At 45.0% G+C, this 20646-nt stretch overlaps 1 protein-coding gene and 1 pseudogene across 3 annotated transcripts in view; one reads left to right on the plus strand and one right to left on the minus strand.

Moving 5' to 3' along the window:
* The window catches only part of PIGG (phosphatidylinositol glycan anchor biosynthesis class G (EMM blood group)), a 45249-nt gene extending 38741 nt beyond the window's left edge, over positions 1-6508 (plus strand). For both annotated transcript variants that reach the window (XM_080797732.1, XM_080797733.1), the window contains 2 exons: positions 1471-1634; positions 5966-6508. In XM_080797732.1, the coding sequence (XP_080653858.1) occupies positions 1471-1634; positions 5966-6179 (378 nt within the window). In that variant the 3' untranslated portion in view covers positions 6180-6508. The remainder of the gene's footprint in view (positions 1-1470; positions 1635-5965) is intronic.
* Positions 6509-9733: 3225 nt separating this feature from the next.
* LOC308338939 (securin-like) lies at positions 9734-10304 on the minus strand (annotated as a pseudogene). The gene has a single exon. The product of its transcript is annotated as a securin-like (transcript).
* Between the last annotated feature and the right edge of the window lie 10342 nt (positions 10305-20646).

The raw sequence follows: 20646 nt of genomic DNA on the forward strand, positions 1-20646 counted from the left end.
CCTGTTCTGCCTGTTTCCCACCAGTTCCCTGAGAGTCACAATGGCACCACATCAGGACAGTTGAGGATTAAATGAGTTAATGCAAGTAAAGCCACAGAGCAGGCGGTCTGGACCATAAGGGTCTGTGGCCAACCCTCTCCGCGACCGAGGCAGCTTCAGTGGGACCTCCAGCGACTTCCCAATGCTGGAGCCACGAGTCTCGTCATCATGCCTCCCCTTGCTGCAGCGCTTGGGGTTCTTGCTCTTCCCTCCTCTCAGCAGCTCTGGGAGCTCCTCGGTCTACAGCAAGGGGCTTCTAAGTAGGAATTAGGTCATCAGGAGAGAGCCTAGGCAGCCATGGGCAAAGTGAATGAAGGGGAAGCTGCACAGTGGAGCTTGCTGTCAGGGGAGGGGCCTGCTGTAAGAGGGTGGTGAAGACAGGAGTGAATGCATGTCTTTGAGATATTTCGGAGGTCTGCCAGCATGACCCGGTGGCCACCTGGAGTGACGCAGCAAAGGAGGCGGCGGTAGAGTCCACTGTCACATTTGTGAAGCCAAAAACCCCCGCTGGAGTTGTGTCCTGGGTCATTGAGAATTGGTTCCAGGAGGGGCCTTAGATGGACCGAGGCAGACAAATGTCAGAATAGAAATGTCCTGAGTAGTTGAGGAAAGGACACCAACAGTGATAAAGACTGCATGTGGAGAGAAGAGCTGAATCTTGGGAGAGGTTTCCCTTGGATGCAAACCCCACCTTCCTGGACAGGGTGAGCTGTACATTCCCCAACCCCCCCCACCCCACCCCCACCCCGGGGCTGGACTGTGACCCAGCAAGGTCTTGGGTCTCACACGTCAGCTAGACACCTAGTGTGGCCAAGCCCTCCCAGTGACTAGCATGCCATGCCCTGTCCTGCCTACCAGCCGTGTCCACCTGTTGCAGAGGCCGTATGGCAACACCGCCCTCAGCCTCTCCTTGGCCACTTTGCCCCCCAAGGCCAGGTACAGCCCTCAGACAGGTCCTTGCACAGGGAGGTCAGCGTGTCTGTCTCAGGTAGATAGAGCTGAAAGGAGTTTAGAATTTGCCATGGTGCATCAGCAGACTTATATTTGTTGAGTTTCTTTTTTTTTTTTTTTTTAAGATTTTATTTATTTATTTGGCAGAGATCACAAGTAGGCAGAGAGGCAGGCAGAGAGAGAGGAGGAAGCAGGCTCCCCGCCAAGCAGAGAGCCGGATGTGGGGCTCAATCCCAGGACCCTGAGATCATGACCTGAGCCGAAGGCAGAGGCTTAACCCACTGAGCCACCCCGGCGCCCCATATTTTTTGAGTTTCTTAAAGGTAGAAGACCTTTCACTTGCTCCTCCTGACCTGGAAGCGAGGTAGGACAGGAGAGGGAGGGCATCTGGGGCTCCTGTGTGTCCATGTCACCATGACCACATGCCGCTTTTTGTGGTTGCTGGTGGCCGTGTCAGTGCTGCTTCTCCTTGTGTTCCAGGGAAACTCCAACAACATAGCCACAGTGGACATCTCAGCGGGCTTCGTGGGCCTGGACACCTACATGGAGGTCCCAGCTGCATTCCTGACAGCGTTTGCCACGTTCGCAGGGCCTGTGCTATGGGCCAGCCACTTAGTGAGCTTCCTGAGCTCAGAAACCCGCAGGTGAAGTTCCTCCTTTGTCTTTCAGCACAAAATCTGATGGCAGGTTGACAGTTTGAAGAGAGAACCTTACTCCAGATACAGGATTCTGAACCCCAAGGGCCTAACGGCCTTCATCAGTTTTCTCTTCCTTACGTAAGAGTGAGCAGTACACAGCATGTGGGCCAGAGGCAGAGCAGGTCTGTGGCCACCCTGTGTCAGGATGGCTGGGAGGCTATGGGAGTATCCAGCTTCAGCTGCTCTCTTCCAGGTCACACCAGGATGTGATTTCCTGGGGCACAGAAAGGAAAATCCCTTCTCAGCTTCTCTGCTTGCTAGTGGCCTGGTTGGGTGGTGCGGGCAAGGAGGGGTCTTCCGTTTGGGGCATGAAGACAAGACATGCTCATTCTCACCTCCAGGGGCCCTGCTGCAAAGAGGAGCCTACACAGACCTGCAGGGCTTCTCGCTCGGTGGCCATGCCCTGCCCTGCCCCTGAGAGGCCCCCTCAGGCTCCACATGGTCCCACAGACCAATGGGACAGCCCACCCCACCCTCCTGCCCATCGTGCTCCTTGGTGCTTTCTTATTTGTTTATGCATTGGTCCTCCCAGAAGGGGGCTTCCTAAGGCGGGGACTTGGCGGTCTTTGGGCACCACAATAACCTCAGTGCTTGGGTCCAGCCTGGCAGAGTGTGGCCTGAGTGGTATGTGAGCTGTCTGTTTCTGCACTTTCCTTCTGCAAAATGGGGAGATGGTATTGCCTCTGGGGGTTGTGGGGCCTACATAAGGAGTCCTACAGGTGCTGCAGGTAGCATGAGCAGCCATGCCGTGTCTGTCAGGTCTCCCCCAGTGCCCTGCTCCCAGAAGCCCCTGTGCATTTCTTAAACTACACAGTCAACCCACAGGCATGCTCCCCCGCTGCCTCACACCCAGATGCCAGCATCTTGCTCAGGAGCTGGACCAGCCTCCACGTGCTGAGTGGGCCGCAGGACATGTTGATCACAGCCAGTTAGGGAGACCCCAGGAGGACACTGTTCCTGCCTAATGTCCCACTGTCTCCAGTCTTCCCAGGGGGTGTCACCTAGGGGAAGTCAAGGCTTCCTGTTCCTACTACCCCTTTGGCCCCCACTTCTCTGCCCCCTATTAAAAACGCAGCCCTTGTTGTAGTGACTGTTAACCCCATGTTTGAAGCTCCGGGGACATGTTCAGACCCCACCTCTCAGGATAGCACTTGGGGGTCCCACATACTTCATGGGATTCCTCTCATTCTTGCCCCAGACTGGCTCCTGGGACCCAAGCCACGGTGACCCTTAACTTCGGCCCCGAAGTTCCTGTCCACAAGCCACCATCTTCTGCCATTGCACAGTTACATATGGGGTGAAAGGGAGTGTAGATGTGAGTGGGGTGACACTCTCAAGTCAAAGTTTAGAGCAAGAAAGCTAGTAACAGCTTCAGCTGTGGAGAGCAGGCTTCCTGTTCTAGAGACCTTCTAGGCTCCCCTCTAAATTGCCATGGTTGACACTCAGCTTTTCCAAATGTGGGACTCTCTTCCAGCTGGTTTTCCTGAGGACAAGGAAGATGTCTACAAGTCACCATGTCTTCTTCGTACACACGCTTTGGGACCATCCATGATAGAGTCTTCTTAGAGGCACTGTGGGTCTGGTGGTCAGCACTTGCAAGCCAAGGTGCTGCTGGCCGAGCAGAGGGGTGTTCAGGCTTTCGTTCTGTCTTTGAACCCACGTGGGCTGCAGGACCACCACGGAGCCGTTGGTTATCTCCCTAGCAGGCTCCTTGATGTCTCTGTGCCTAGGATTAGGTCAGGTTGGGAGGCCTCAATCCTCGTCAGTGCCATCATGTGTGGGGGACTTAGGGAGCCACGAGTTGGCCTTGGAGAGCTTATCTGCCACAGTGCATGTGGCTCCACAAAGCAGGCCATACCTGCAGCGTGCAGATCAGCTGGATGGGTGCACCAGGGCAGAGGAGGGCCAGAGAGTGAGAGCCTGGGCTTCTATGAAGGACAGCTTCCTTGGCGCTGAAATCACAGTTTGACTTTCCTGCATTTTTATCTGTCTATACTGAGGAGACAGAAAGACAAAGCATTTTTTATAAGTAAGCTGAAAGCATTTTAATTGGCCTAGAAGTATTATATGATATTGTCCCTAATTAAGGAATGTTTCTCTTTTATTTTAGAAAAGGGTTTTCCTTTTCCTTTTTTTTTAAAAGCTTAAAACATCAAAATTTACTCATTGGTTTTGGGGTGGGAGCGGTTCAAAGTCAAGAAAACTAGAGCCAGATTAAAATGGTAGAAAAAAATATTTCTAGTGGCTCAAAAGTTGGTTCTTGGGTGGTCCATGATGCTTGGCTTCAGGAACTGGCTTCGGGTCTGGAGCCTGGTGGACAGCCGTGATGAGCCAGGCTGCAAGGCCTTCATCCATTACCCTTAGGTGCACGTGGTTCTTTGCTGAGGTTTTGTGAATGGTAACCCTACTGGGTGTTGCTATAGCAGGAAGAAGGCAGAGTCTTCTGAATAAGTCAGTGTTTGCTTTGTGTGACATTGAAATGCCAGGAGGGGCAGATTCCTCGGAGCCCCATCACCCTCACTGTCTGGTCAGTAGGCTCTTGTCTGAGCACAGACTCCATGACACTTCCCAGGAGAGGGTAGCAGCGCCATGAGCCACAAGCTTCCTCCATGAAGCTTTTCCCAAGAGTTTCCCTTAGCAGGTATTGGTGCAGTGGCCCTCGAAGGAGTTAATGAAGTAATGTCACAGGGCCCAGCTCCCTCGAGATCCTCTGCCTGAGGGACTGGATCTTGAGTGAGACCCAAGGTGCAGGCGCAAGGGTTCCCCCGAGGAGTTCATGGTCTGGCAGCGGTAGCAGAAAGATGAGTCAGTATCTGCTGAACATGTCACAGAGATGTGGTCAGAATGGCTGAGCCCCTGAGTCTGCTGGTTTTGGTCAGGATGGCCTCCCAGAGAAGAGCATATGGGTAAAAGTAATCACAACCAGTCAAGGGAGTGAGGAAGAGCACTTGCACAGGAACGAGGCCACAGGATGGTGGCAAGTAGAAGCAAACAGACTGTTCCCTGCCAGGGGGTGAGGCAACAGCTAGAGAACCCAGCAGGAAGAAAGGATTGGCAACAAGGCCCAAGATGGGGAGCCAGTCAGGGTTGCTGAGGGCACAGCGGAGGGCAAGAGCTGTGAGCGTGAGGGGCCAGGCATCCTTTGGCCCCTGAGTGGGTCTTGGCACCTTTTGTCAGACATTGAGCCTGCCAATGGGATCTGAGTGGCACAGGTAGTGGCGCTGGGTCGCTAGGCCTAGGACCCCCTTTGCGGAGCACATATGTGCACACACACCAAGGCACACTTGTACACACTCGCTTCTCCGCCTCAGGATCTTTGCTCCCCCTACACAGAACTCCTCATTGCTCACCCTTCATTCCCAGACCCTTCCCAGTGTGATCATGGTGCCCCCACAAATCCCCTAGAGCACAAAGACCATCTACTCCCCACCTGGGACTCCAGTAATCCCACGTCCCCATCCCCGTATGCAGCCATGCTGATTTGAGTCCTACACAGTGAGGGTGGCTGCGTGTGTAATGGGGGTCGTGCTTCAGGAAGGGGTGGGCAGCGGTGATGTGTGGCATTTACCAGCCCCAGAAAGGCCACCTGTAGTCATCATGGTGTTTGAGGGGAGACGTCAGAACTGGAACTGGGCTTTAACGAGAGCCTCAGGCCTCTGAGGATCTGTGAGGTGATGTGAGTGTGTGATGGAACTCTCATTTTAGAAGAAGCAGTCTCAGGAAGTTGCCTTCAAGAATAGGTTAGATTTCTGTAATGATTGTGTGATGGTTTGACAAGAAAGGGAGGACAGCCGTATGCTTTGAGGGTGTGCACATGTTTGAGAATGCTCTTCTTTGCTGTTAATTTGCTTAGGACACCCTCTCAGGCCAGTGTCCCCAGACCAGACCCACCAGATGCCTCACCAGGCAGCATAAAGCAGAGCTCAAAACATGTTTCTCATCCTGTGTGATTTTCATTTCATTATGTTTCATAGCATTTGTGATGTATTTTACAGTAGTACATGCACGTAATTCTTAAACATAACTATTGCAAAATTTGGGGATACACTTTTCACAAATATTTTGCAGGTTGAGTCACTGGAAAGTGACAAGGCCGCCACCTGCAGCTGTTGTCCCCTTGGATGGGCCCACCAGACTGACCAGATTGGGCAGGGGGTATACAGGAACAAGAGTTACCATGGTCATTTATACAATAAAAATACTGATTACGTGTGTGTTCATACGTTAGGTGATGCAAAAGTGCCATATACTAATACACATTCCCTTTGTATTAACAGCGGTTCTGCACTGAGTCACGCTTGCTTCTGCTACGCACTGACCTGTTCTTTTCCAGTCTCCGCATATATCATTTTGGTGACATCCCTGCGTCACCATTTGTTTATATGGAGTGTGTTTTCTCCAAAACTTCTTTATGAGGGAATGCACGTCCTCATCACAGCTGCCATCTGTGTGTTCTTCACGGCCATGGATCAAACCAACACAAAGTCTTAGCCACTGCAAAAACAATATGTTTTTAAAGTCTACTATTCACTTCATGCATTTGGGTAATGAAATAAAAATCTGTCTAAACACAAGAGCATTCTAAAGAAAATTGTGAATTCTACAAAGTTGTTGAATAGTTTCAGTTTCTTTCTCTGATGTACTTGAATATAGATTAAATAGTGGTTTAAAGGGTCACTTTTAAAATAATTTAGGGGGAATCATATTCCCCTGTTGACAATCACTCCATAAAGTTCTGAACTTTTAATTTCCTCTGGATAAGTTAAGATTTCATTCAAATATGTGTGTTTAAATTGGTGAATAAAAAGGTCTCGGGTTTATTATGGTGTTTGTGGACTTCCAAGAGCCTGGGAACTCTGGGAGGAGGCTTACCTGCTGCCGGGGTTTACTTCACAGAGCCCAGACCCCTTAATGACCCTAGAAACCACTGGAGGTCTCAAGGAGCATTAGTGTGTATTACATCTTTCAACATTAAGACATTTCAAAACCTATTCATTGAAAGTATAAAGATATAAACTCATTCCATCTTAACATAGAATATTTTTAAGAAAAATAACTTTTCCAAGCCAAGAATATCTACTGAGGAGAGTGGCGTTGTTTTACATTTATGCACATCTCTTTAGTGTCTTAGTTGAAGAATAAATTATTCAGTTAGACTGGGTTAGAGTTTGCATTCTGTCTGTGGTCATATGTGTGTTTGGTTGAAGTAGCCACACAGATATGTAGTTGGGAAAGAGACGAATGTCTTATTTTTTTTTATTTAAATTTAATTAACAGTATATTATTAGTTTCAGAGGTAGAGTTCAGTGATTCATCACTTGGATATAATACCCAATGCTCATTACATCGCATGCCCTCCTTAATGCCCATCACCCAGTTACCCCATTACTCCTCCACTTCCCCTCCAGAAGCCCTCAGTTTGTTTCCTATGATTAAGAGTCTCTTATGGTTTGTCTCCCTCCCTGATGAAAAGGAGGAATATTTTTAAATCCTTTTTGTAATCACTGTGGATGTTCTTTCTGACACTACTCTAAAACATGACAGACAATGGTTCCTTAATGGTTAATTGGAGAAAAAGCAAGTGCGGTCAAAACAGGTAAAGCCCCATCAAGGTCTGCACCTGAGGTAACAGGACTGCCTGGTTGGCAGGTTCTCTGTCAGTGTTAACATGCCATTGCAGGGAACTGGATGAACCGTACATGGATCTTTCTGTATGATTTTTGCAACTTCTTATGAGATTTAAACTTCTTGAAAATAAAAGTTATTTTTAAAAGGAAAATAATAGTTGCAGTGTGGACTCTGAAACTGTGTCAGTGTACTTTGTGTTCTGCTCTATTAAAGTTCACTGTCTGTGCTGCTTCCTGAGTGGGTCTGTTGCCCAGATAGAATTCTGTAGTATCATGTGGAAACAACACCTGTGCAGACGTTGACACCATACAGTATTCACTACCAGAAATCAGTCGTTACATTGCCAGCAGTCTCCTCAGAAAAGTCTTCCGGCATTGGACACTCACAGAGGCAGATGCAAGTTTTCCAAAACTCTCTAGCTTACAGCTTTAACTTATACAATGATTTGATATTTGTATGCAAAATGGTCACCACGACCAACTAGTTAACACCTATCACCACATAGTTAACGATTTTTTCTTGTGATAAGGACTTTTAAGACCTACTTTCTTTCAGATATATAATACAGCATCTTGAACTATCGTCACCATGCTACAGGTTATATTCCCAGGACTTAGTTTCTAACTGGAAGTTTAGAAATCACCCATTTCACTCACCCTCCACCCCTGCCTCTGGTGACTACCAGTCTGTTTTCTGTATCAACGAGCTTGGTTTTTTGTTGTTTAGATTCCACATATATGTGAGATCATACAGTATTTGTCTTTCTCTGTCTGACTTACTTCACTTAGCAGAATCCCCTCAGGATCCATCTGTGTTGTCACAATTGGCAAGATTTTCTTCTTTTTCGTGTCTGAGTGATTGTGTGTGTGAGTGTCTTATGTCGTGTTTCCTTTATCCATTCATCCGTCAGTGGACACTGAGCTTGTCTTCACATCTTGCTATTATAAATAATGCTGCTATGAATGCGGAGTTGCAGACATCTTTTTGAGTTACTGTTTTTGTTTCCTCAGGTAAATACCCGGAAGTGCAATTACTGTATCAGATGGCGGTTCTATTTTTAACTTTCTGAGGAATCTCCATATCATCTCCACAGTGGCCACACCGATTTACATTCCCACCAACAGTGCACAAGGGTTCCTTTCTCCACATCCTCAACACCATTATTTCTTGTCATTTTGATGGGAGAGTGTTTCTTAATATGCAGATATCTAATATTTACAAATATTTAAGATTTTTTATCACTTTCTAAAATTGTTTTTTCTAGTTATAGGACATCTTCAACTTAATGATCCATTCTGAAAATCCGTTGTTTCATGCTAAAACACTAACTGGAGATCTATTTTCATTATTTTAAATAGAAAACCATGAGACTGCAATTCATGTCATAACCAAGGACCCAGCCAGTTCCCTAAAGTGAAGCTACACATAGCAAAATGTCTACATGTAAGTACCACGCTATCACGTTAGGGAGTAAAATGCTTAAAACTCATTCCTGGCCACCGAATAGTTAATATGGTTATTAACTGGTGTCTTTTTCCCTAGCTTTTTAAAAGAGAAACTTAGAATCATTTTAAGTCATTTTTCCTCTCCAATATAAGCATTTAAAGCTATAAATTTCCCTTTTTTATTTTCACTATATTTATAAATTTTCATACGCTGCATTTTTTATTATCATTCAGTTTGAAATATTTCCTGCTTCACTTTTATGGCCTAGCAGTTGGCTTGTCCTGATGAACAGTCCATGTGCAATGGGGGAAAAAAGGATTCAGCAATTGTTTGATGTGATGTCCTATAACTATTAGGTCAAAGTATTTGTTGTCAACTAGACCTTCTACATCCTTACTGGTTTGTTTTCTACTTATTCTTTCCATTGCCAAGAAGAAAGCTAAAATTTCCAACTATAATTGTGGATTTATGTGTTTCTCTCCTAAATCTGTTAGTTTTTGCTTCATATATTTTGCGTTTCTATACACTAACAATAAGTAGCAAAAAGCTAAATTAAGAAAACAATTCCATTTCCAATTGCACCAAAATAAAATAAAATACCTACAAGTAAATTTAACCAGGGAGGTGAAAAACCACTATTCTAAGAACTATAAGACATTGATAAAGACAACACAAACAAATGGAAAGCTATACTATGCTCATGAATGAAAGTAATATTGTTAAAAATGTCCATATTCCACTCCCCCCCCAATTCTACAGATTTAGTGCAATTCCTAACAAAATACCAATTGTATTTTTCACAGAACTAGAACAAATATTCCTCAAATTTGTATAGGACCACAAAAGACCTTGAATAGCCAAAGCAATTTTTTTTGTCTTTGAGAGAACTGCTTTATTAATACAAAACACACAAGCTATTAAGTGCTAAGAAATTTAAATATGTAAGGCATAGATAGCAAACAGGTGGCAACTCAACATCCAAGGTCCACAGAACGCTTGGAAGACTGAAACAGATTAGACTCCCATGGTGGAGAGGGCATCTTCAGAGGTGAAGGGGGCCCCAGTTTTAACAGCTTTTCAAGTTCCCTCTCCTCATCAAGGATCATGAGAGGCACTCCAATCAAGGGTAGGTGTGCAATCTGGTGCTCTTCAGGCAGGTCAGAACTCTCAAAATCTAAAGGATTGAAGGGAAATAATTTTTCTATTTCTGGAAAGGTGTCATCCTAAGCAAGAATGGAGCTTTTTGCTTTGACAGTCTTCTCAGTCACCTTTTAGTCAGAGAAGGTTGGCTGCTTCTGACTGAGAGGCCCATTAGTCTTTACTGAATTTTCTGTGGCTCTGTTGACAGTTCCCAAAGACTTTGTGTCAACTCTAGCTAAGGCTGCTTGAGCATCAAACATTTTGCCTACACCTGGTATTGAAACCTGAGATCTCCCATCTAAAGCTTTGGCTGGAGGCCTAGACCCTGGCTTCACCCTGTCCTTGGGAGCCACAGGTGCCTGGTTCTCCATTTTCCTTATGAACAAAGATCAGAGTAGCCATTCTGGACTGGGTTGGGATTGACAGCCAAACTCATCCAAGACTTGGCCTAACCAAAGCAATTTTAAGGGAGGAGTGTGGGAGGTTGGGTAAGCCTGGTGATGGGTATTAAGGAGGGCACGTATTGCATGGACCACTAGGTGTGATGCATAAACAATAAACCTTGGAACACTGAAAAAACAAAGTTCAAAAAAAAAAAAGGAAAGCTGGAGGTATCTCAATCCCAGATTTCCAGATATATTATGAAGCTATAATTTAAAAAGTATGGTACTGGCACAGAAATAGACCTGTAGACCAATGGAATGGGATAGGCCAGAAACAAATTCAAGGTGGTTTTTTTTTTAAGATTTTTTGTTTATTTATTTGACAGAGATCACAAGTAGGCAGAGAGGCAGGCAGAGAGAAAGGAAGAAGCAGGTTCCCTGCCGAGCAGAGAGCCCGATGCGGGGCTCGGTCCCAGGACCCTGGGATCCTGACCTGAGCCAAAGGCAGAGGCTTTAACCCACTGAGCCACCCAGGCACCCCAAATTCAAGTTTATATGATCAATTAATCTATCACAAAGGAGGCAAGAATATACAATGGTGAAAAGATATCTGTTATCTCTTCAATAGATGGTGTTGGGAAAACCAGTGACATAGAGAAGAATGAAGCAGGACCACTTACTTACACCATACACAAAAATAAACCCAAAATGGATTAAAAACCTAGAGGTGAGACCTAAAACCATAAATCTCCCAGAGAAGAATATAGGCAGTAATTTCTTTATCAGCAGTAGTATCATTTCTCTGGATGTCTTCTCAGGCAAAAAAAAATAAAATAAAATAAAAAATAAAAAATAAACTATGGAGACTGTACCAAACTAAAAAGCTTTTGCACAGTGAAGGAAACCAACAACAAACAAAAAGGCAAGCTACTGAATGGGAGAAGATATTTGTAAATGATACATCTGCTAAGGGATTAGTATCCAAAATATATATAAAGAACTCCTACAACTCAATACCAAAAAAAAGATTCTACTTTATTATTTTTTAGAGATTTGTTATTTGGGGGGCGCCTGGGTGGCTCAGTGGGTTAAAGCCTCTGCCTTCGGCTCAAGTCATGATCCCAGGGTCCTGGGATCGAGCCCTGCAATGGGCTTTCTGCTCAGCAGGGAGCCTGCTTCCTCCTCTCTCTCTGCTTGCTTCTGTGCCTACTTGTGATTGCCATCTGTCAAATAAATAAATAAAATCTTTAAAAAAAAAAAAAGATTTGTTATTTGAGAGAGAGTGTGCGGGGCAGGGGAGGTGGGAATAGAGTTCAGATCCTGACATGGCTCAATCTCACGAGCCTGAGATCACAACCAGAACCAAAACCAAGAATTGGACACCTAACCCACTGTGTCACACAGGTGCCCCCCCAAAAAAAGATTTTAAAATGAGCAAACATTTTTGCAAAGCAGAAATACGGATGGCCAACAGACACATGCAAAAATGCTCAACATTGCTAATCACAGGGAAATGCAAATGAAAACCACAATAAAATGTCACCTCACACCAGTTGGAATGGTTAAACTAAAGACAAGAAATAGCAAGTGCTGGTGAGGATGTGGAGAAAAGAGAACTCTCATGTACTATTGCTGGAATTGATAACTGATGCAACCACTATGGAAAATATGGAGTTTCCTCAAAAAATTAAAAACAGAAATACCACACAATCCAGTAATTCCATTCCTGGGAATTTACCCAAAGAAACAAGAATCTAATCCAAAAAGTTATATGCACCCCTATGTTTATTACAGCATTATTTGCAATAGCCAATATATGGAAGCAACATAAATGTCCATTGGTAGATGAACGGATAAAGAAGATGTGGTATATATACACATTAGAATATTACTCAGCCATAAAAGAATGAAATTCTGTTTGTTGTTGTTTTGTTTTTTAGATTCCATGTGACTTCACTTACATGTGGAATCTAAAAAACAAAACAACAAAAACAGAAACAGACCCATAAACACAAAGAACAAACTGGTTGCCAGGGTGGGGTGTGTAGGGACAGGCCAAATAGGTAAAGGAGATTAAGAGTACAAACTTCCGGTTATAAAATAAATAAGTCAAAGGGATGAAAAATACAGCATAGTGAGTATAGTCAATAATATTATAATAACATTGCCTGGTGGCAAATGGTGACTACACTTATTGTGGTGAGCATTGCATGATGCATAAAAGTGTCGAATCACTATGTTGTACATCTGAAGCTAATATAATATTGTATGTCAACTATACTTTAATAATAAAATTTTTAAAAATATTTTTAAAACCTATTATTAGACACATGTACATTGATATTTGTTATGTCTTCCTGATACATTTACTTTATGTCAGTATGAAATCTACTTCTTCATCTCTGGTAATACTCTTTATCTTAAAGTCTTTTTTTTCTGATATCAATACTGCCACTTCAACTTTCTTTTGATCAATGTTTGTATATAACTTCTCCAGCCTTTTTATTTCAACCTACTATGTCTGTATTTTAAGTGTATTAAAGGCTCTTGTAAACTCAAAACTTAGGTCCTGTTCTTTTATCCATTCTAACAGTCTCTGCCTTTTAGTTGGAATATTTAGTCCCATTTACATTTAATGCAATTATTTGTAGTGTTGGGTTTAAACCTGTGACTTCTCTGTTTGTTTCACTTTTTGTCACTATTGTCATATGATTCTTTCTTGTCTTCTTTAGATAATACTTGTTAGCATTATGTTTTATTTTCCCATTGTCTTTTATTTAAAAAAATGACTGACATTATCTTTTAGAATAGTTTTAGAGATACAGAAAAATTCATTGGGAAGTACAAGGCGTTCTCATATTACAGTCCCCCCACACATAGTTTCTTTTATTAACATCTCGTATTAGTGAGGTACACTTGTTAAAATCGGTGAGCCGATGGTGATACATTATTATTAGCCAAAGCCTACAGTTTACGTTAAGGTTCACTCTTTGTCTTGAATATTTTATTAGTTCTGAGAAATGTATAATGATATGTATATACCATTATATTATTATATAGAATAATTTTACTGCCCTAAAAAATTCCCTCCACTCCACAGATTCATCCCTCCTTCCCCTGAACCCTTGGAAACCACTGATCTTTTTATTGTCTCCATAGTTTTTTCTTTTCCATAATGTCATACAGTTGGAATCATATAGTATATATGTAACCTTTTTTTTTTAAGATTTCATTTACCTATTTGAGAGAGAGAGCAGGAGCAGAGGGGAGGGGCAGAGAGAGAGGGAGAAGTAGTGCCCCTGTTGGGAGCCCAATGCAGGACTCAATTCCAGGACCCTGGGGTACTGACCTGAGCCAAAGGCAGACACTTAACCAACTGAGTCACCCAAGCACCCTGTATGTAGCCTTTTTAGACAGACTGGCTTCTTGCACTTAGCAATATGCATTTAGTTTCTCCGTATCTTCTCATGGTTTAGCTTGTTTTGGGGTTTTTTTTAGTTTTCTGTTTTGTTGTTTTGTTTTTTTAACAAAGATGATCCATGTACCAGGAGGATAAGATAACTACACATCTGTTTGCCTGGCACTGTCTTGGTTTTTCTTATTCATTCATTCATTCATTCACTCATTCATTCATTCATTTTTGAGAGACAGGGATGGGGGAGAGGCAGATGGAGAGGAAGAGAGAGAATCTTAAGCAGATGCCACACCCAGAGCAGAGCCCAGTGCAGATTTCTATCTCACAACCCTGAGATCATGACCTGAGCTGAAATCAAGAGTCAGGTGCTTAACTGACTGAGCAACCCAGATGCCCCTAGCTCATTTCTTTTTAGTACTGATTAATGTTCCATGGTCGGGAAGTACCACAGTTTATTTATCCAGTAACCTAATGAAAGAGCTCTTGGCTGCTTCCAAGTTTGGGCAATTATGAATAAAGCTGCTATAAACATCTGTGACTGGCCAGTGTCACTTAACAAGAATTCAGCCCCACTTCCTGCCCATGAAGATCTTGGGACACAATGTATAGCTACATGCGGGGACCTGAGAGGAGCAAGGGGAGATCTCCAATATTGACTTACAGAGACCCACAGGGCCCATGTCGGGAGGGGATGGGGACTTGGGTAGGGAGGCCCATATGAAAAGAAAACCTGGATTAATTGCCATGTTTGGACACATGGAGATAACGCTTTCACTTTTGTCAAAAGTTGGGGATGTATTGTCAGTTTCATAAAACATCAGTCAGTTGTTAATTTCAAGGAAAACAAAAAAGACACTGTCCTCATGGAACACTGTATAATTTACCTGTGGACAATGTCTATGATCTTAACAAAGTAGAATACTAATTTGGCAAAAAAAAGAAAAAAAAAAGCCAAAACCCTACAGGCAGTGTGGGGAGAAAAGTTTGTGTGTCAAGTTGGGGGTGTAAGTTCAATAGTAATAAATCAGTAATCATGCCCAAAATTGAAATAATTAGAATTTCAGTGTAAATCATTGTTTTCTATAAATACAGAGGCAATTACCAAAGAGAGTTGATGCTCATTGGGGTGGAAATATGGAGTAGGAGGGTGAAAAAATAGTACAACTGACTGAAACTAGATGCATTATTAGCTTGATCTAAAACTGAAAAATATATGAAAGTAATTGACCACAGTAACAGATGAATTTGGGGGGAAAATGACCATGTTCATGAGACAAAGACACTGATGGAACTCAGTACCCCTTTATATAAAAACAAAAACAATAACAACAAAAAACCTCTTAGCAGACTACAAATAGAAGAAAATACACTTAATGTATTAAAGGGTATCTACCAAGATCCCAGGTGAGCCCCATACTTAGTGACTTCAGTCCTGTCATCCCCACCTGTACTCAAGTTTATGTGGGAGATCTTAGGAAGAACACTTGGGCTAGAAAACATGCAGGGGGCTTGGAGAGCAAGAAGCAAAACCATCAATAGTCACAGATGATATTGGAAATAGACGAGTTATTAGAACCGAAAAGAAATGTTTGCAACATTGCTGGGGACAAGATCCAAACGCCAGGTCAGCAATTGTCTTTAAACCAAACAAGTAGAAAAGGTAGTTTTCAAACAGACAACATTGACAATAACCACAAAACTTGTTATGCATCTCAGGGATGATCTGAAAAAAGTCATGCAAAGTATTTCACAGAGAAAAATATTAAACTTTATTGACAGACATAAAGGAAGACCCAAATAAGTGAAGGGACAGACCTAGTCAAAGAAAGATGGTCGGGCTCACAATTGTCAAGGTGGCATTCCCCCTAAATTAACATACAGATCCAACACAGTTTTAGCCCACACCCCGGCAAGACTCTGTATGCCACATGACAGTCTCATCTGTGGAAAGGTCCAAGAACAACACAGAAGACTGAACAAGCAAATACAGATGCCTCCCTAGCAATAGCGGAAATGCAAGTGAGAACAGCGAGATACCATTTCCCCAAGAACAAGAAGCCAAAGCGAGGCAGGTGTGGAGGGATGGGGGCCAGGGTATTTCCTTCTGGGGGCCCTGTGACTCTAGGAACCTGTCTCCACACTGCACAGTGCAGAGTACCCGGCAGCCCCCAGCAGAGCTGAAATACACATGTCCCACTATCACACCTGGGTGTGGGACCCACAGAAACAAGAGGACAGGTGAAGGGTTTTCGCCACTGTGTGGATTATGAAAGTGGAAAAGGGAGTAATCCAGGAGTGTCTCCGTAGGGGAATGTTGAAGAAGTTGCGGTTTATCTACACAACAGCATGCAATACGTCAGTTTGAGTAAATACGCCAGAGGTACAGGGAGCACCACAAATCAATCTCAAAAATGTAATGCTGAGGGCAAAACAGCCTATTGCATGAAGATTAAACATAGTATGATACCATTATGTGAAGTTTAAAAACATGCAGAAACAGTACTGTATAAATGGTGGTGCATGGACACACACATTGTGGCAGAAGCAAAAAAATATCCCTGGGAATGACCTGAAACCAACTGGAGATGAGGGGTGGTCCAAAGGACGAGGAGGAAGCTCTGGCTGCTCCTGCCATACTTTATATACTTAAAAATAAAAGAGAGGGGCGCCTGGGTGGCTTAGTCGTTAAGCACGTGCCTTCACCTCAGGTCATGATCCTGGGGTCCTGGGATCCAGCCCCACATCAGGCTCCCTGCTCAGTGGGGAGCCTTCTTCTCCTCCTCTGCTTCTGCCCCTCCCCCTGCTTGTAAGCTCTCTCTCTCTCTCTCTTTCTCTCTCTGATAAATAAATAAAATCTTTTAAAAATAAATAAATAAAAATAAAAGAGAAATACAGATGATATATGGGGAATAACATTTTAGACTATTAAAATTTTAAAATTTGAGGGTTTTGTTTTGATGGCAATGCAAACTGAATCTAAGTGGTGGATACATGTGTTATTTCTATGCAATACTTCATGTTGAACATTTTCCCTAATCGAAATAAAAGAAGCCTGTACAAGAAGAGGCTGTTCTAAGACCAGCAGGCAGCCACTCTCCACATGCAGCTACTGAGCATTTGAAATGCAGCTGGTCCAAACTAAGATGTACTCTACGTGTAAAATACAAGCAGACTTCTGGACTTCGTGTGAAGAAAAAAGAAAAACCTGAATGTAAAATCTATTTACCCTCTAGTTCTCCCAAGAGCAAGCACCTGCACTTGAATCAGGGCAAGTGGCAGGTTAGGGAGTGTGCAGCACCGTCTGGAATTAGACATCTGGTCCAGCCAACAGTTGTTGAAGGAAACACTGATAAGCTGAGTTAGCAGAGTGCTGAGTTGAAGAGCTGGGAGATGGGTGTGTGCAGGACACGTAGACAAGATTCTGGGGTGGGTGAGGGGGTAGGGGTAGAGCCACTCAGCCAAGAAGGGAAGATGTTGAATTTGGGGGAAAGCTGAGTTTAGGGTCCTAAGGGACCCTGAAGGGAGTCGCAAACAGACCGTTGGCTGTAAGCACCCAGAGTCTGGAAGGACACAGAGATTGTCATGCTACCCATCCCATACCTGGGGTATGCTGCTTAGAAACAGATCCTTGGTCTTGCCTTGCATCTAGAACAAGGCAGGTGTCCCAGGCACCAGGAGAGACCGAGTTCAGGTCACAGCTTCCACACCAGCTCCACCCTGGGCAGAACTGAGTTCCTGAAGTCTGTTTTCCCACCTGTAAAGTCATCATTGCCAGGATTGAAGGGACAGAGAGCCTAAAGGGCCTGGCCCAGGCCGAGTGCTCCAGACAAGCTAGCCATTTATCAGGTGAGGCCCACACCACTGACAAAGATGATGGTTTATACTCCAGGTTCCCCTTGGAGCCCCAAGGGCTGGCCTGCGGTCTTCAGAAACCCTTGTTGGTAGGCAAGTGAGGATGAGGCCTCTGCCAGCTGATAGGACCTTCTTTCCCCAACCTCAGGAGTGGATGGTGTTGGGAGAGCAGTGAGGGAAGGCAGTGAGCTCATGGCTGGGGATGACTCCACCGTGGAGAACTGAAGTAATGATACAGGGAAAAATAACCCGAGTTACACCAAAAAGACAGGAGGGACTCTCATTGGCATGCCCACTGGGACAAGGGTAGGAATGCAGGGCAGACACTGTCCTGCAGGTGAATTCAAGGGAGGTCCCAGCAAAGGTGATGGCCCAGCTGAGCCAGGACAAGGGGACACAGGGTCAGGGGACTGGGGACAGGCATTCTCACAGAATGAGAAACCATGAACCAAGGCTGGAGCTGAGAGAGTAGGCAGAAAGAAAGCTCCTAAGGTGAATAAGACAGAGGCTGACCTAAGGTCCTGCAAATGCCCTGAGGTAGAGAGGCCTAGAGGAATCCCTGTCAGAGGGAGAAGGTCACTTTCCAAAATAGCCTGGGGTCCTGAAGCCTTTGTCTCCCAGCTGGACTGGCAGTCCCCCCAACCTTCCAGGCACTGAGGCTACTCCTGCCCCAACCCTGCATGAAGAGGAGAATGACATATGCCTGTCTGGATTTGCAAATTAATGTAGTTATTATGGCTGTTATCTCAAAATATTTGCAAATAAACCACATATAACTTATTTTCAGAAAGTTTTTTCCCCTTGGGCTATTAATTTTAGTGTTTCAGCTTTTTTTAGAATATTCATCTGGATGATCTATTCAGGTCTGTAAATACCCATGGTCTGATGAGGGCTCCAACAGCGTCATTCGCGCACAGCATGTCCCAGGCAAGGAGTGCCGATCCTCTGAGGTCCTCTGCAGTTAGGCCCGCACAGAAAGGCATAAATGTTTCCTGCAGGAAAGAATGAGCAAACCACAAACCTCAACTGAGCTTTGCCCTGAGCTCAGTATCGTCCCCCCAAAAGTTTGGTCCACCCAGAGCATGGCCTTATTTGCAGATCACATTGGATTAGAGTGGCACCTAAATCCAATGAGAATGTCCTTGTAAGACACAGAGGAGGGCACACGGGGACAGACGAGAAGGCCACGTGAAGATGGAGGCAGAGACTGGGACATCAAGGATTGCTAGCAGCCTCCAGAAGCTGGGAGAAAGGCTGGAATCTTCTTCCTCAGAACTTCCAGGAGGAGCCAACTCTGCCAGCACCTTGATCTCAGGCCACAGACTGTGAGCAAAGCCACCCAGTTTCTGTGCTTTGTGACAGAAGCCACAGGCGATGGATTCAAGCTCCAGGGTACCAGCCCCACACTTTGCTCGAGAGACACATCCTCCTTCCTCTCCTGCTCAGCACCACAGCTCCTTCCACTTTCCCACTGCACACCAAGGATCTGACTTGTGCCCCACTCTTTATTCATAGAGCCCTACCAGATAGGAGCCTCTGCTCAGGTTGTCCCCAGCTCCTGGTAGCTCACAGAGAGGGCCGAAAGGTCAGGCTGGGCCAGGCCCACCAGATTTTGCTTTTCTTCAGGAAAAGGGGAGTTCTTAAAGAGCAGTTTCTGAGTAGGATAGCATGATCTGACCTGTGTTCTAGGGAAATGTTGCAATGGGAGTGGAGAAACGGAAAAGGATTAGGCTGGTGCGTTAGAAAAAGGGTAAGCACCACCACATCTGGGGCCTGGGTGTTGAGAAAGGCAGGTGAGGTGGGCAACCCTCCTGGTGCCCTCAGCAAATCCAGGGCAGAGGGAGTGCAGGGTCAGAGCAGTCTCTACCCACCCACCTACCCATCCTGCACATTGCGGGTAGATCTGGCCACATCTGGCCACAGCCTTCAGGGCCAGGACAAGACCCGTGCAGAGATAAGCAGAAAAGGACTGCTGTGTGTTTAGAGGTGGGTGTTGTGCTTTAACACAGATTTTATTGATCCCAAAGTGACAAGACATTTTATTGACATTCTCTTGATAAATGGCAGATAAAAAGGCAAAACAGAGATCAGGGCTTCTCTAGATGAAACTCCCATGTATAAACAGATTCCCCTCTAAACATGGAGATTTTAAGACAACTGTTATAAACACAGCTCTGGGAACCACCAGGCTTTTTCCTGCCACCCCAGGAAGTCCTTAGAAAATTCAGATTGGGGACACAATGATTCATGAATACTCTTTTCCTAAGTTCATTTTTTTCCCCATTTTGTTGGCGTTTTGTTCCTGTCAGTCACCGTGTTAAAGAGTGGCAAACCAAGCAGATATTGGATCATCTGGAAAGTCAACCAGTTGGTATTAGACTGCTGCCTCCGTCTGATACAAGAAATGGGTACACAGGTATATAAAGTGTATACATATTTATATGCCAGAATTCACTTCTCTTAAGGTTTCTGTCATTTACTAACTTTCTTTCTTGATGAGAAGGCCATGCTTTGGGGCAGCAATAACCTGGAGGGTACCACAGGACAGCGTGGTAGGCAGGTAGCCCTTGCTCAGAGGGGGAGTTGAGCTGAAGGTGACCCCAGAGAGGTCAGCACCAATAAGCTGTGTCAAGTATCCATGCAACACAGACCCTCCTAAGCAGCGAGGAGCTCAGCTTGCCCCACACCACTGGCACCAAAGCCAGCACGGCTCACATGTGGCTTGCTGTGCTGTGCTGGCAGCTGGGTGAGGGCCCACCCCCACACTCCTCCCCCTGCATGTGACAGAGTGTGCAGAGCTCTGTGCAGCTCAGCACCCACCAGGCACCCTCCCAGGCATGCTCCCCATGAGCAAATCCCACCACACTGCAAGGTGGCGAGTCTGCAGCCAGGCTTCTCCAACTCAGACAGGCTGTACCTGGAGCCCTGGACACTCCCAGCAGGGCTGCTGCCTGGCCCTCAGACATGTCTCATGAGGCAGTGTGTGCCTCCTTGCATGCTTGTCTGTGAAGGTGTGTGCACACATGCGTCTGTGTGTCCGTGTGCACATGTCCTGTGTGTGCACATATCCACATGGGCTCACACATGCATTTGT

The sequence above is a fragment of the Martes martes genome, assembly GCF_963455335.1.
Source record: "Martes martes genome assembly, chromosome: 2".
NCBI lineage: Eukaryota > Metazoa > Chordata > Mammalia > Carnivora > Mustelidae > Martes > Martes martes.